General features: G+C 38.2%; 1 protein-coding gene across 1 annotated transcript; it reads right to left on the reverse strand.

Annotated features, from left to right (window-relative positions):
• Nucleotides 1-247: 247 nt before the first annotated feature.
• On the reverse strand, nt 248-16,535 carry LOC103277135 (olfactory receptor 6K3-like). The gene is made up of 4 exons (XM_021707297.1): nt 16,228-16,535; nt 12,768-12,825; nt 1,196-1,246; nt 248-1,138 (listed from the first exon to the last, which is right to left on the reverse strand). The coding sequence occupies exons 1-4, from the start codon at nt 16,533-16,535 to the stop codon at nt 248-250; spliced, it is 1,308 nt and encodes a 435-aa protein (XP_021562972.1).
• Nucleotides 16,536-16,742: the final 207 nt, after the last annotated feature.

The following is a 16,742-nucleotide window of genomic DNA, read 5'->3' on the forward strand; positions in this document are numbered from 1 at the left end:
ATGTTTATAAAACATATTTTAATGGCTTAAACATATTTTCTTTTCTATTTTATCCATCTATATAAGTTTAGACAGGTAGTCAATGCTCTTTTAATTGCACATGCATAAGCATAATAAACATGTACATGAGAAGAACTTGAATAAAGATATATAAAATAACAGTGTTACAGCGAATAGATCATATGTTAATTTTATGGTTTACTGTGTTAGAGTAACATCCAAAGTGAAAGGTGCCTACAGGCTGGCATTAAACTGTAGATACAGCAAGCATCTTCTGAGGACAGAGAAGCTTCTTGATTGCAATCTTCATGTCCTTATTTCTCAAGCTATAGATGATAGGGTTGAAAAGGGGAGCAAGAACTGCAAACATCAGTGCAATGGCAGTGTCCAAAATCGGTGGAAAAGTGGCAGAGAAACGCAGGTACATGAGGGACACACTGCCATAAAACATCAGAAAGACACCAAGATGGGCAGCACAGGTAGAAAAGGCCTTCTGGCGGCCTTCAACAGAGGGAATCCTCAGAACTACAGTGATGATTTTGATGTAAGAGAGGGTAATAATCAGGACAGAAAAGATGATGGTCACAGCATGAACCACATCCTCAACCAGAATCACGGACGTGTCTGTACAAGCCAAACGTAGCACAGGTTCAAAGTCACAGAAGATCTGATGGATTTGGTTGGGTCCACAGAAGGGCAGTGTGGAAATCCATGCAGTTTCTGGGAGCAGCACAAGAAAGCCAAATATGCAGGAGCCCACAGAGAGCTGAGCACACAGCCGGGGGGTCATGATGGTTGGGTAACGGAGAGGGTTACAGATGGCTACATACCTGTCAATGGCCATGGTAGTCAGCAAAATCCCCTCTGAATTTCCCAGTGAATGGAAGAAGTACATCTGCAAAAGGCATCCAATCATGGAGATGGTCCTCTGCTTACTGATGAGGTTGGAGAGCATTTTGGGAATTGTGGCAGTGGTATACCAGATCTCCAGAAATGAGAAGATGCTGATGAAATTATACATGGGGTTGTGGAGATGAGTATCCATCCTGACTGCAAAAAACACAATTAGATTCCCAATAACAATGAATATGTAGATGATAAACAAAGCAGTGAAGAAGACAACGCTACCATCTTCAAACTGGGGAAATCCAGAAAAGAGTAGCTCAGTCACTGTAATCGTTTGGTTACATCTCACCATGGCCTCAGCAACTGTAATTGTCATGGCTGGAAAGACACAGCTCACTTCCTACATGAAATGTGAAAAAAAAACCCAGATCAATTAGCTCATGTAAGAGTCAGATAAAAATAAAAGTTAGACACATCATTTGCCTCTCTTTATTCATGGATTAAACAGATACTTGTTTAATATACCAAGCACAATGATCAATTTGTTGGATTCAACAGCGAAGGAAGAAATTTCTACATTTATAATGCTTCTATTCTTTTTTTAGAAATGAGATCTCACTATGTTTTCTAAGTTGGCCTTAAACTCCTGGGTTCAAGCCTCAATCTCCTGAGTGGCTAGGATTACAGGCATGTACTACTGTTCCTGGCTATCATGAAATTTATATTCTAAATAAGGATATAAATAATAATAAAATAAGAAATCAAGACTATATTCTTATACATTATATTAGCTAAAATAAAGTAGAATAATAGGGGTGCTAATAATACTTTATAATTTTTATACCAGATAAATTTTTGAGTCACACATCACATAAATCCTCTAACAGTTCTTGGCTACAGATTAAGCAAAACTTTTCGATCTCTTTTTCCCATATAACTATTGTGAAGTTGTATTCTGCAATTTCCTGAATAGTCCCAGTTTTCAATATTCTGCTTCATCACACCACAGAGTAATATTAAATGTGGTTAGAAAAGAGGTTAAAGTTTTCAGGCACAACTATCAAGGTGATTCCTTGGTGGGAAATTCTACTCTCAGAAGCAGAAAAAATTAAGCTAGCAGAAATTGACCAGCACAGAAAGAAGAGACCAGTAAGAAATTTTTCAGTGGTAGATTTTGTATCTTTTCGATCAGGCTCCTAAAGTGTCATCCATGAAAGATACTGGAAAGAAGCAGAGATTTTTGATCAATATTCAAGCCTCCCTATTCAGGTTGTTTATATCCCGACAAAAGATCATCATGCAATGAGATGGTGAGAGCCAAAGTGTGGGATTCTGGCACAATTTAGGGCTTTGCTACTATGTCCTTTGAAAGTGGCAGGAAGTATGAAGACGCTATCTCTAACAGTAGTGCAAAAAAACTCATCAGCAACACTCAGGGATTATTGTCCAGACAATTCAGAAAGCTAGCCTAACAGACTGAAAATCAGTCAAAGAACAGTACTTACAACATAAAGGAAGTTTGAAAAGTAATACCTCATTTATAAATAAACTCCTTATGCTATAAAGAATGCTTGCTTATGCTGGATGGCAGCATTTCCCAAGTAAGGCAGTAAATATCTTTCCTAAGCTAATATTATTTTTAAAATTGTTCATTAAAAATTAATTTAAAATTTCATACAAGGCTATTGCAGAATGGTATTTGAAATTTTAAATTAAAATGAAGCACTTGAAATTTATATGGAGTTGATGAAAAATATTACATATGCAGCCGGGCATGGTGACTCACGCCTGTAATCCCAGCACTTTGGGAGGCAGAAGTAAGAGGATTGCTTGAGTCCAGGAGTTCGAGACCAACCTGGACAATTTGACTAGAACTTGTCTCTTAAAAAAAAAGGAAAAAAGGAAAATATTTCATATGCTTTCATATTTTTCAGAGCTCTCATTACAGAACAAAAATATATACTTTTGAAGAAATTCTACCAATAACTGCTTTATATTGATTAAATTTGACAAATGTGACCTTATCAACTTCTGGAAAATCAAGTGCCTACAGAGAATTAGGACATATTGATTGTTTCTATACATGCTTATGCCTTAGAGTTTGAAAGAGTTGAATTATTGCAAACAAGAAAAAGTTATTACTTGACAGCTATCAATCATCCTTCATCCATCAGTTGTTTATGTAACATCTGATACATGGAAATGCATATATTTGCACTCACATACTTTTTTTCTTAGTATCAGACTTCTGAAATACTCATGTTTTCTAGCTTTATTATATTATGTAGAATATAAAACATGCTACTAAAGAAGCTTGTGAGAAAGTTCATCAATCCAACAATCAATTCACAAGTTTTTCAATGTCATTATTTTAAAGGTACAATTCCGAGTTAATGAAACCGGATGCCACAAAATTAGTTAGCAGCTTCCAGTTACTCCAAGCTAGTTGCTATTGATGAGTTGACTGAAAAATAAGGTACACAAATTAATCTGGGAACCTGATAGAAACAGGCTTTTGCTACTTTTGAAGGTGGCATGGCAAGAAGTAATCGTTTGATTATTTATAGTCAAAGAGAGCAAGACGTTAATTATGTTCATGCCAAATAGATACTGGCAACAAAAATTCTATTGGCTTTTATTTGAAATAATAGCCTGAGAACAGAGATTAAACATAAAACAGGAAAATAAAATAAAAATAGAAATAAAAACAAAACAAAATAAAAAAGAAACAAACTAACTTTGCCATCATTTGGAGCCCATTTTAATTTAAACATATTTTAAAGGAAAACATTTTTATTAATCTATTAGCAGAGCAAATCAATAAATTAAAAAGATGAAAAATGATTTCACACCTTAAAGGCAAGATTTGACATGAAGAATATTCAGAGGCACACCAGTGTGGAGCTTTATTCATGCTCTTAGGTATGCAATTATCTTATACATTTTTTGTTTTGCTTTATTTTAAACTGACATAAAATTTCATATGTTTATCATGTGCATTATGACGTTTTGACATATATACATCATAATTATGTTATATATTGGATTATCCTAGAAGAGAAACAGATGCTACTAAGGACATATGATCTGATTTTAATTTTAATATACAAAAACGAATAAAAGAATGGACTATGTTTATTTTAGCTACTGAAAATGAGAGGATGCATATAGATTACAGATAGTGGCCTTGAATGCCAAAACAATCAAAAGACAATTCCATGGCTGACTAATGAACACCAATTTTTCAGTCACGAGTTAATACTAATTTTTTAAATTATTCAGTTACAAGTTATTACTTTTTTTAACAAATACTTATTGATATCATTTGTGTGCCAGCCTATAGTCTATTGGGCTTTCAGGATAAATACTAATAATAAAATCAAACATCAAAAATTAAGGAATTTTCTTAACACAATAAAATAAAATTAATTTTAAAAGGGGCATAATGGGATATGGAGGAGAAACAGATTTGAAGTGAAATGAAGAGATTTGTTTAGAGTGGTTGACTTTGGAGTGTCAATGAAACCTAAAAGGAAGCTATATGAGGGGGACACCACCAAAAAACTGGCATTATCTTTTGGAGAGCAGGTCCCTTGTAGTAGAGGCTTCTCCTGCTAGGCAAGTGTTCTAAAAACCCATTGGTTTTTATCTGGAAGTTTTGAGAAGGTTGCAACAGGATTTGGAGAAGAAATGTCCTGAGTTGTGGCAAATAGGTGACTGATTCTTCTACCGTGGCAGTGCACCTGCCCACATCTTGCAGAGTGCTCAGCAGTTTTTGATAAAAAATGGCATAACTCCTGAGTTCCACCTTCCCTATTCATCTGCTCTCGACCCAAGTGACTTTTTGTTGTTGTTGTTGTTTTCCCCAGAGGGAAAAAATCCTCAAAGGGAAACATTTTGCTGATGCGGAGGAGGTGAAACAAAAAACAGCACAAGCACTGAAAGGCATCAAAATTGACAGTCCAAAAACTATTTTGAGCAGTGGAAAAAGCACCTGATAGGCGCTTTGCATCAAACAAAAAGTACTTTGAATGTGACTGAAATTTAAACATGTAAGAATAAATACACAGTTTTTTAATAAATAAATTCCTGTTTGGGGGGGTTTCCCCTCATACAATGGGCAAGTAAATAATATCTGCATTGGTGATATATATTTATATGTGTTACCCACATATAAGTGATATATGACAACTCAGTGTGGATGAGGGCATCTAGAAAAAGTATATAAACAAAGTAAAAAGTGAAACAGACAGGAAATTGAGGCCTGGGGCAACACCAATGTATTAAGAGGAAATGGGGAAGAAGATCAAGCAAATTGGGAAAGGAATACCAGAAAGGCAGAAATTTCTAGAAAGGAAGTAGTAGGTAGCATTTTCAAATCACAAATATTATTCAGGTAATACAATAGGTAGAAGTATAAGAATCTTTTATTATTATTATTAGTATATTATTATTATATTTGATTTGGAGTCTCACTCTGTCGCCCAGACTGGAGTGCAGTGGCCGCTCCTGGCCACCGCAGCCTCGACCTGCTGGGCTCCGGCGATCCTTCCACCTCAGCCTTCCGAGTAACCGGAATTACAGGCATGTGCTACCACACCCGGCTGATTTTTTGATTTATTGTAGAGATGAGGTTTCGCCAAGTTGCCCAGGCAGGTCTCGAACCCGCAGGCTCAGGCAATCCACTCACCTCAGCCCCCCGAAGGCGGGGGATTACAGACTGAGCCACTGAGCCCAGCTTATTATTTATTTTTCGAGGCAGAGCCTCACTCTATCACCCAGGCTGGAATGCAGCTGCAGGATCACAGTTTACCACAACCTCAGCCTCCTGGGCTCAGGCAATCCTTCCCCCTCAGCCTCTTTAGTAGCTGGGACTATAGATATAGACCACCACGCCCAATTAATTTTTTTCTTATTTTTATAATGAGATGAGGTCTCACTATATTGCCCAGGCTTGTATTGAACTTCTGGGCTCAAGCCATCCTCCTGCCTTGGCCTCCTGAAGTTCTGGATTATAGGTGTGAGCTACCGTGCCTGACCAGAAACAATTTGGAAATCGATGTTAACGTTATGCAAATAATTTTCAATGAAATATGGGGGAGGAAGGTATGTGAGAGTGAATTAATTCATTTAAACATGAATGATTTATTCAGCACATAATTTAGAATCAGTGCAACATAGACAAGTAAAATAAGATGATATTTAAGGATGTGAGGTTTGGATATAGACTATAGACTGCATGGTTCCAAATCATGGCTCTAATACTTCTCAGTTCTGTGACTTGAGGACAGTTATGGAAGCTCTATATTTCAGTGTATTTGTCTGTAAAATGAAAATAGCAAAAACACTTAACTTGAAAGTTGCTGTGAAGATTACATTAGTTTACACAGGTAGAGTCCTTAGAACAAAGAACAGCACATTCAAACACTGTGTTATGAGGAACAAAACTCCTTGCTACTCTTATGTTATCTAATAGTGTCTGCGGGAACAAGTGTACAAGTGCTACGACAGTTAAGTACAGTGTATACCAATTCTAAGTTTGGAAGAGACTGTGTTAAACAATTTTTCGCCTAAAATATGGGGGATAAGTATGAGAGAGGCATGCAAAAAACTTGAATCTATAAAGAGTTGTGTTCAAGAAGAAAGTATAAAGTGTGCAAAGATTTAGAAACCAGAAATATATCACAATGTATGTTTGTCTTTCTGTGTATATGTGTGTCTGTGCAATGAAAATAGTTTGAAGATGGTGCAATAGATGAAGCTGGAGAGATCAGTAAAAAGTCTATCTTAAAGGAATTAGTAGGTTTTGTCTAAAATGAGACTTTCCCCTGCCAGAAATTAGGAACCACTAGAAGAGTTTTAAACAGAAGAGTAATTTTATTAGAACTGTGAATTTTGAAAAGTGAGTCTGGTTGCATCATGTAGACTAGATTAAAGGCATAATTTAGCAGAAAAGCAAGATTAGAGGATAAAATGACAATATATAATAATCAATTAGTGTATATATTTTATTTATTAAGAATGTACAGCCGGGCTTGGTGGCTCAGCCTGTAATTCCGTGACTTTGGGAGGCTGAGGTGAGTGGATTGCCTGAGCCCACGGGTTCGAGACCCGCCTGGGCAGCGAGACCTCATCTTTACAATAAATCAAAAAATCAGCCGGGCATGGTAGCGCATGCCTGTAATTCCGGCTACTTGGAAGGCTGAGGCGGAAGGATCGCTGGAGCCCAGCAGGTCGAGGCTGCGGTGGCCGGGAGCGGCCACTGCACTCCAGTCTGGGTGACAGAGTGAGACTCCAACTCAAAAAAAAAAAAAAAAAAAAAGAATGTGCAATTGCAAAATGAAGTTCAAAAACAGTGTGATTCACAATAACATCAAAAATAAGAAATAGGTATACATTCAACAAAATATATTGCAAAATCTATATGCTATAAACTGTAACACACTGGTGAAAGAATTAACAAAGACTTAATTAAATGGAAAGATATTGTGTTCATGAATAGATACTCTGTATTGTGAAGATGCCAATTGTCTATAAACTGATCATTCAATGCAACCTCAAGCAAAATTCCAGTAGTTTTTGCCCCCACCATATTTATCTGCAAAGTGTGGGGTGTAGCTGTTGTGGTAGGATTTTTATCTTTGTTTATGTTTTGGAGTGACTGAAAGAAAGATTCTAACATTTATGTAAAAGGACAAATAAAAAAGATGGCCTTCAAAAACACATTTTGAAAAAGGGTAACAAAATTGAAGAATTCATACTAACTGATTTCAAGACTCACAATATAGCTTAAAAAATAGATATAGTGTTGTACTACTGAATAATAGGCAAATAAATCAATAGGATGAAATATAAAGTACAGAAACAGATCCCTATGTAATGGCCAGCCAATTCAGTAGAGAAAGCAGTCTTTTAATAAATGGTATTGGAAGAATTGGACATAAATCTGCTTAAAAATCTTGTACCATATACAAAAATTAGTACAAAGTGTATGATAAACAAATAAAAGACAAAAAATTTAAAACATCTCCAAGAAAACAGAAAATAACATTTTTACAACCACAACTTAAACAAATTTATTAGATATAACACCAAAAGGACAATCCATTAAAGAAAAAAAAATTGATAAGTTGGACTTTATAAAAATTGAAAAGTTTCACTCTGAAAACTAAAATGTTAAAAGAATAAATAGAAAAATCATACTGGGAAAAACAATACTGGCAAAACACACATCTGACAAAAGACATATCCAGAATACAAAAAAAGTCAAAATTAAACAATAAAAAATAAACAAACAGCATTTTAAAAAAATTAGCATAGGATTTGAACAGATACTTATCCAAGAAGACACATAGATGTCAAATTAGTCCATAAAAATATTATCAACATCAACATTAGGTCATTAGGGAAGTGCAAGTTAAAACCACAAGGAGATACATTACCATTACACATCTATAAGATTGACAACTACCATTTAACAGAACAAAGCAAACAAACAACCCCAAACATCTGATAATACTAAGTCCAGGCAGAATGTGAAGCAACGGGATCTCATATACATTGTTGGTGGGAATGCAAAATGTTACAGCCACTGAGGACAAGAGTTTAGCAGTTTCTTATAATGTTAAATTATTATTGATCCAGCAGCACAACTCCTTGGCAATTATCCAAGAAAACTGAAAGCTTATGTTCACTGCAAAACCTGTAACCAAATACTTATAGTAGCTGTATTGTAAATGGAAACAAATTGGCATCCAGCTGATAAACAAACTAGTTAATGAAATACTACCCAGTAATAAAATTGAATGAACTGCTGGTACACACAACAACATGGATGGATATCCAATACATTAGGTTAAGAAACAGAAGCTAAGCTTAGCTGGTGGGTCAGATTACAGTTCAAACAGAGAGAAAGACTCAATAGGGGTTGGCAGAAATCTTGAGAAGCTTGAATGGAACTTGCCTGTCCTATACAACCCCCAGAAATCCTGGTCAAAAAAACGACTATTCACCCCCTCTTGCTGTTCCTCTTGGCTCTCTACTTCTTGCCTTTGCTGCAGAAACTGGTGACCAATATGGTTCCTATAACTGACAAGACTTCTGTTCCTTTTGCCTCTCCTTGTAGGTCTGAAGATGGGTTGGAGCCATTAGGCTTTCACCCAGATCTCTCCTCTCGGTTTTCATAAATAAACAAGATTAGAGGTTAGGCCAATATCCCTCTCTCCATAAGAAGGGAATAAGAGACCTTAAGCTGAGGTTAAAATTCAACAGAGAAATAAAAGAAAATTGCACGTGTTAAGCTTTTTAACTACCCATTCACAGATGACTGAGTCCCACACTCACTGACACCAAAATGAGGATGAAACATGGAATACTTTCTGTTCTGAGGTAACCACCAACTGGACCCTTGTTCAAACTCAACCTTGAGATCCATCAGGCATCAATAAACCTTCATTGTCACGGTCCCTATTGTATTAATATATTAGTAAATGTATTAATTGCATTAATGATATTATTGTTTTGTGTATGTATATATAGTGTATATATAAATAAATAATTAGCTATTAGCCTGGCAATTTTGGGGGCAAATAGCCATTGGCAAGGCTAGGACCAACATATGCAAGCTCCTCTGTTAGGATGAGACATTTGGACAGAAATCTGTTCTGTTCCCAATACGCTTTCTGTTACCCATGTGGATGCTCACCAGAGAGGTCCTATGCTAACAAGGGGAACCATAACCAATGAGCTGACTACACTTGTCAACTAAGTGCAGAGACAAAATTGTCCTCTGCCACAGACAAGTTGATCATCTCCTTGACCCATGAGAGGATAGCCCATAAAAATTCAGACAACATCTTAGAGTGGGCCTGCACATATGGACCACCTTTGTCATCAAAAGGCACCAAAACAGCATGAAAAGCTGTCCTGCCTATCAGAACCTGGCTAAGACTAAAAGCACAGGCCATGGACAGATTCCCAAGCCTATGGGCCAAGATATTATTGAGCAAAAAAGTCCTCTGGTGCTTTGGACAAAAGGTCTAGATAACAAATAAGTAATAATTATTGGCAGATGAATCCCATTGCTCCGTTCAGAGGATCTCTTTGCATTCTGACTGAAGTTGACACTTTCTTTGGGTTTGGCCATCCCATGCACTCCACTGACTCAGCCCACACTATCCAAGCTCTGCAAAAAAACTTTTGATCTTTTTCTACTTTTTCTGAGCATGTTGTATCTGACTGCCCTGATTTACTGCCCAAGCTGTACATCAGTGAACCCAATCGTAAGACACAGTATTGACTCTTCATGTTCCATATCACTACTAGACGTGATTGAAAATTTTAATGGACAATTACAGGACAGGTTTCAACTGCTGATGGGACAGAACAAGGCAAGGTTGCATGTCTCAGGCAAGCAGTCTCAAGGCAGTAATTGTCCAAATAAGTGTTTCTCATTTGCTGTATTTTTGACCAGATTATCTTTCTCTTCCTTAAATTGTATAACCTTCTTTTACAGTTATGGATATCTTGGTTTTCATGGGGGATCTTGCTAGGGTCTTCACTTTTCAAAGACTTAAATAGATGGGAAATTTAAATGGTTCTTAAACAGCAATGGGTGGGAAGTTATGTAAACTTATTTTGAAATCCTTTAGAAGTGTGAAAATTTATGCCTTTCTGATTAAGTTATATATGCGTGTTTTTCTGTAAAAATGCTTTTGTACCTCTTAAATACAACACTTTGGACAAAATTTCTAGATAATAAATAAGTAATACTTATTTTTATATATAAAATGTTAATTACTTTATAAGACACACTGATAACAACAAACTAAAACTCTGACACCTGGGGAGACATGAGAGAGGAGAAAGATATTAATAATTAGATATTATTTATTGTTAATATTTGTTTTTCAGATGTTCTCTCAAAAGTTTTCCCTTTCTTCTAAAAAAAGAAAGAAAACACAAACAACGTTAAATACACACACACACACACACACACACACACATACACACACACACACACACACACACAACTTCTCCATTCTACTTTTTTAAGCTGCTGAGAATTTTTCATGAAAAATGCCCGTAGATGACATTCACACTTGTACGACTGATAGACTAATGTCACAGACAAGTAGAACTGTTTAAAACTTACTGCCTCAGGCAGACCCTTTGAAACCAAGGACTAAACTCAATTATTTGACTAGACTGAAACCCCAGGGTTGCAGGCCTCATGATAGGAAGCCCACTGGGAGCCCTGTTAACCTGACTGCCTGCCTAATGCATGCCCTGTTTGGGGTGCCTTCACATTGTGAACTTTGTTTTCAGGGAATTGTACATGTCCTCTGAGAGGATACTTCCTGTGTGTGTACCCTGACCTGCCTGAACCCTGGAAAACCTTTATGTCACTTACTGGCTGAGTTGTGCTGTGCCTGAATCAATGCCCCACCCAGGCAGGTAAAAATGAAGATTCATATAAAAATAGAAGAAAAAAGCCTATTGACCCTCTAGAGCAGACCCTAGTGGGCTATGGGATGTCTTTTCCTTGCTTGGTAACTACTGGGACTCATGTCCCCATTAATTCCTCTAGGTAAGCCTGAACATCTTATTTGAAATGATCATGATCACAGTCTTAGTCCATTATTGCCTCCAAGTCTTACCTAACTCAAGTCCTTGGGTGGTAACCTATGTTTCTCACTCAGGTCCTGAAAAATCACAGGGTGCAGCTTAGGAGTTCAGCTTTTGATTAAAACCTAAGTGTGGGTCGGGCTCGGTGGCTCAACCTGTAATCCCACGCTTTGGGAGGCCGAGGTGAGAGAATTGCCTGAGCCCGCGGGTTCGAGACCCACCTGGGCAACTTGACAAGACCTCATCTCTACAATAAATAAAAAAATTAGCCGGGCGTGGTAGCGCGTGCCTGTAATTCCGGCTACTCAGAAGGCTGAGGCGGAAGGATCACCTGAGCCCAGCAGGTCGAGGCTGCGGTGGCTGGGAGTGGCCACTGCACTCCAGTATGGGTGACAGAGTGAGACTCCAACTCAAAAAAAAAAAACCAAAAAACAACTAAGTGTGATTGTCCAGGCTTGAACATAAGCAATGACAAAGACTTTACTTGGCAAGCTCACAGGAAAGCATCCCTCTCCACACAGACTTGGTGCACCATCCGTGCACTACAGCCTCTGAAGGGAGTTGTAATCAAGGGCTCAGACTCTCCTGCATATTTATATTTCTGGCCCCAGAGCTTTAATCCTAAATCTCTTTACCCCAAGCTTTTGGCCAAGGTCCTCTTCATGTGTTTCTGCTTGGTCTCCTTTTTTGGGGACGAAGGGAAAATCTTGAAGATGAGTTGCCCTACTCTAACTCAAGCTACTACTTTTCAACTCATAGCCCTCTTCCTCCTCCCCTTGCCCCAGGATTCATAAATTTTTTGTTTGGGGCTTCCCATGTCTGTACTGATCCACCTGACCCCAAACCCATGCACCAGTCCATGGGGGAGAATGGAGCACAGGGGAGTGGGCATTCTCTCCAGTTTTAGCCTCTTGCTCATATCATCACAGAAAGTGACTTCACTATTAACTTTCATTTTGTCTCCTTGTTGATCTGATTGGCTACTCCATCCTCTGGCAGCTCAATACTCTCAATACCCTCTCATCTCTACTGAGCCCTTGACCTACATACACGAAGTGCTTAAGAGAAGGGGCAAAGATTTACATACTATCTCCATTTTCAACTTCGCATAGAGATGACTTTGACTAATTCCTGAGAATAGAGACATTTTGCACTTCTAAAGCAGTTTGTTATTATCTTATTGTGTTTCTTACATCTCTATTTATTTCCCCAAAATGATTGGTGCTAATCCTTTTAATAGAATTAGGGTGTCATGTTTTGGCAAAATCAATGTTCTACTCTGCAGAGGTTAATACGTCAATTTGAAGTTTATCTGTTGGAAACTGAAAGGAGAAATGAGCTGGCCCAGTCCCACTGGAAGAAAGGAAACAAAACATAAAAAATTCACAAGGACTACAGACTGTTCTGTTAGAGTCAATATACTGGGACAAAATTTTTAGTAATAGACTCTTCTGATAAATCTGATTTCTCTTTATTAATGATCTTCCTATCTTACTAGTTTGTATGTATTTGGCTGGGTCCAGAGACTGGTATGTGAAATTGTGTCTTTTTGGGTCATAATTAATTTAGAAAACTGTGAAGTGTGAGCAATAGTATCATTACCAAGTACAAAGTCCTAATATTCAAAATGTCATGGATCAGAGAAAAAAAAAATATTATCACTGACTTCTAATCCTCTAAGTGTTTCTCCTTCTCTCTAAAATTAAATCTATTTATCCATTCATGTAATCTCAAATATGTCTCCAAATATTGTCATTTAAGTCAACAGAAGGAGCACTAGCTACATGTGCTCTTCCCTCTACCTACTAGGCAATTTACTTTCTCCTTAACACATGACAAGCCTAATTTTGAACCCAGGTGCATTCTCCTCTTACCTCTAGCAGAGACAATAAGGTCTTCTCCTTTTCCTGAGTTTGTGCAATTTAAGTTCCCTCAGTTCAACAGGAAGGACTGTTATACCTGTTTCTAAAAGTTTCTTGGGGAGATTTCTCTATTGGGATATTTCCCGTGATAACTAGGGAAAAGAAGCAATTCTATTTCCCTATGGCCTAATTAATAGCAAACTTCTTCTCTGATCTTTTCTCATTAGTTCATCATAGTGTCAGAAACTCCAAGAGTCTTAGTAAAGTATAGGCTCCTTTGATATATTTGCTCAAAAATCAGGATGTTATATTAACACACATTTCTTATAAAGAATTGCTTTCAACAGAATTAAGAATTTAATTTTCTTTTTACTCATCTTCCCTCTAAAAAGGTAGTTAAAATTTTCAAGGCCTATTTATTTCCCCGAGAAAGACATAATTCATTGAGTTAACCTTGTAGATTAAGGAAAAGGTAATGCTATGGTAAATTTTGTTTATTTTGCTCAAGAAATTCCTTTAACATAGTTCTAAGTATAGAACACTATACCACTTTTTTTTTTAAATTGGAAAATATAGTTTATTTAGGAAGTAAATTAGAGAGAGAAAGAGAGAGTGATATTCACCTCTCCAAGGTAGGAGGAGGTAATGCCTCATTATTTTTAACTAGTACATACATAATTAGTTCCAGTGGTATTGATGTAGATTTTAGCATAATGTAAACCAATAAACTCTCTATTCTCCCTCCCCCCAAAAAAGAAGCACAATTTTCATTATATCCATGTTCCTAGCAAGGTGGAATTTCAAAAGATGGAATTTCTTTCCCTCCTCCTACATTTTTGAAAGGACGTAACATGGATTTAATATACCCAACGAGCAGTCATTTTAACATTGCCTAAATCTCATGTCTTTCTAGCAGTTCACTTAACTTACTCTCTAATCACTTGTTTTACAACACCCCTCCCCAACTTGTTTTGTACTAAATAGCATTTCTATTTCAAGTATTTGCCTCCACCCATAAGACCCAAGTTAACCTAATCAGTCCTTCATGATCTTCCTGATACAGACAGACCTCACAACCATGGCAACAATCATCTGACTAACCCATCCATCTACCTGCTGACCATCACTTGACATCAGTACCTGTGCTTACCTGCCCCTACCACCCAATCACCTTAACAACCTTCTCCCATCAAAGGAAAGGATTAGAAGAATTCAACCTCAAGCAGCCAGTCACCATTGCCTTGCTAAGCAATGCTGTGGCCATGTGCTCTTTGAGCTATGACCAGGTCATGTTTTCCTAAGCTTTGGCCCCTTCTCCTAATTTGGAGAATGAATCTCCTTTCTCTCTCTCTCTCTCTCTCTCTCTTTCATTTACTTTCTAAATAAACTATATTTTCTAATCTAACTGCTGTGCAATTCTTTGCAACTTTCTCTCTCTCTCTCTCTTTCATTTACTTTCTAAATAAACTATATTTTCTAATCTAACTGCTGTGTAATTCTTTGCAACTTCTCTCTCTCTCTTTCTTTCATTTACTTTCTAAATAAACTATATTTTCTAATCTAACTGCTGTGCAATTCTTTGCAACTTTCACACAGCGCTAGATCACACAACCTGACCTCCAGTGGGTGTGACCTAACATTTTGGAGGCCCTGCTGGGATATATATTTTAACCTAACATTTTTGGATGTCCCGCCAAGATCTGATGCACTCTTGCTCTCTCTCTCACTCGTCTCTTTCTCAGCCTCAGTCTCTCTCTGTGAAGAGAGACCAGGTTTGTGGATCCTGTATTGAACAGACCTCTCCCTGTCACCTCAGCCTCCTCTGCTGTGAAACTCTGTCTTCACTGGTGAGTCCATGCGACACCCCATCCCCCACTAGAAGGTTGGAAAGCAGGCCTGAGGAGGCTACTATATCGCCTGTGTACTGCCTTGCCCCTGCCTGTGTAGAAACAGCCTAGCCATTGCCTGTGTCTCTTTTGCCAGCCTTCTCAGAATTGCTCCCAAGACCAATCCCTCTCTCCATGTACTATTCCTTGCTTGTGGTCTTTGAGCATGACCTGAGCGGACACTTTCTCAGCTTGGTAGCTTTTTGCTGGTGCTCCAGCCCTCTGCAAGAGTCCCAGTGCCAGGTTTCTGAACGTGCATGGGAGCAGTCTTACCGCTGGCCAGAAGGTCTGCTGCCAGTGGCATGATGGATACAGGGAACACCTTATCTCATTCAGTTCTCACTTCCTCATCTAATTCCACTGACTCCTCTGTCCAGGATGCCAGCTGAGGACATGGATGGTTTTTTGTCTTTTGAGTCATTCAGAGACCATTCTTAAGACCAATTTCTTTCCCCTACTGGAATTATTCCTCATGGTGAGTCAGGGGCCCTTCTGAAAATGCAGAGATAAGGGGAAATAAGTTACTTACTGCTTCTTTGTGCTTTCTCCTTTGTGGGCTTTTTACTTTGTTGGGCTACATGTTTAAACTTTTGACAGAAACCAATCAGAATAGTAATCATGTAAACCAGTCAGCAAATAGGACATGTAAATGAGATGATTATGTAAAACCAATCAACAACTAACATGTAGGGCTAACTGTAGTCTGAGCTATGAAATACCCACTCAAAATGTATGGTGCCAACATGCCACCTTATAAGGGAAAAAAGGGGTTACAATGTAAAGGGGACATTAACAAAGGTATATAAAGCAATGCCCTGCTGCGTTAGGAGCTCAGCCTTTGGATGTGACTCCACTGAGTTGGTACCACCACCAATAAATGCTGCTTCCTGGCAAAGAAGCCTAGGTGTCCCATCTCTATCTGAAAGGTTCCCATGACAATGGAAAACCCAGAATGGGTTGGTAAAGGGCCCTCTCCCCCATTGAAAATCATCTTAGGACCTGCTTACTAAAGGGGAACATCTGCCCTAAGCATCTCCTCAATATCGGCTAGACTACCAGGAGATGGGTCCAAGACAGATCTCTTGCCTCTGATACTCTCCTTAAACTTGACCTTTATTGCTGCCATGAGGGCAAATGGTATGAGGTTTTCAAAATGGTGCACTGCCCAGATCCCTTGTTCTTCCTGTGGCATGCTCCTAACTTCTCCTTTAATTACTGTATCTCCTTCCTGCTTTCCTTCTAACAACTCAGACACTGACCCAACTTGTTTAACTCCTCCTCTCTTATAATCTGCTTTTGTCACTTGACCCTCCATCAGTTTTCCCTTCTGCTCTTCCTTCTTGACTCCACCTTTACCTGTGGAAGAGGGGCCTATGTCTACCACTGTGATGCCTGACCCTAGCCTCCAGCCTTCCCCTTCTTCCCTCCCTCACTGTCTCATAACCATGAGTGGCAGCCTTACTAGCTATCACGTGTGGTGCACCCCCCTCAGGTTTCCACCATGACTTAGCCAGTCTCCTCT

This window comes from Carlito syrichta, unplaced genomic scaffold (assembly GCF_000164805.1).
Source record: "Carlito syrichta isolate Samal-C Ts95f unplaced genomic scaffold, Tarsius_syrichta-2.0.1 Scaffold316483, whole genome shotgun sequence".
Classification (NCBI taxonomy): Eukaryota; Metazoa; Chordata; class Mammalia; order Primates; family Tarsiidae; genus Carlito; species Carlito syrichta.

Bases quoted from the DNA above. Each gene is read 5' to 3' on its own strand.
- LOC103277135 (XM_021707297.1), bottom strand. From the start codon at position 16,535: ATGGAGGGTCAAGTGACAAAAGCAGATTATAAGAGAGGAGGAGTTAAA. The intron at 12,826-16,227 runs GTAAGCAGGTCC...CCTTTCTTCCAG, and splicing joins AGGGCAGATGTTCCCCTTTA to TGGGACTGGGCCAGCTCATT. The intron at 1,139-1,195 runs GTGAGATGTAAC...GGATTTCCCCAG, and splicing joins TTACAGTTGCTGAGGCCATG to TTTGAAGATGGTAGCGTTGT.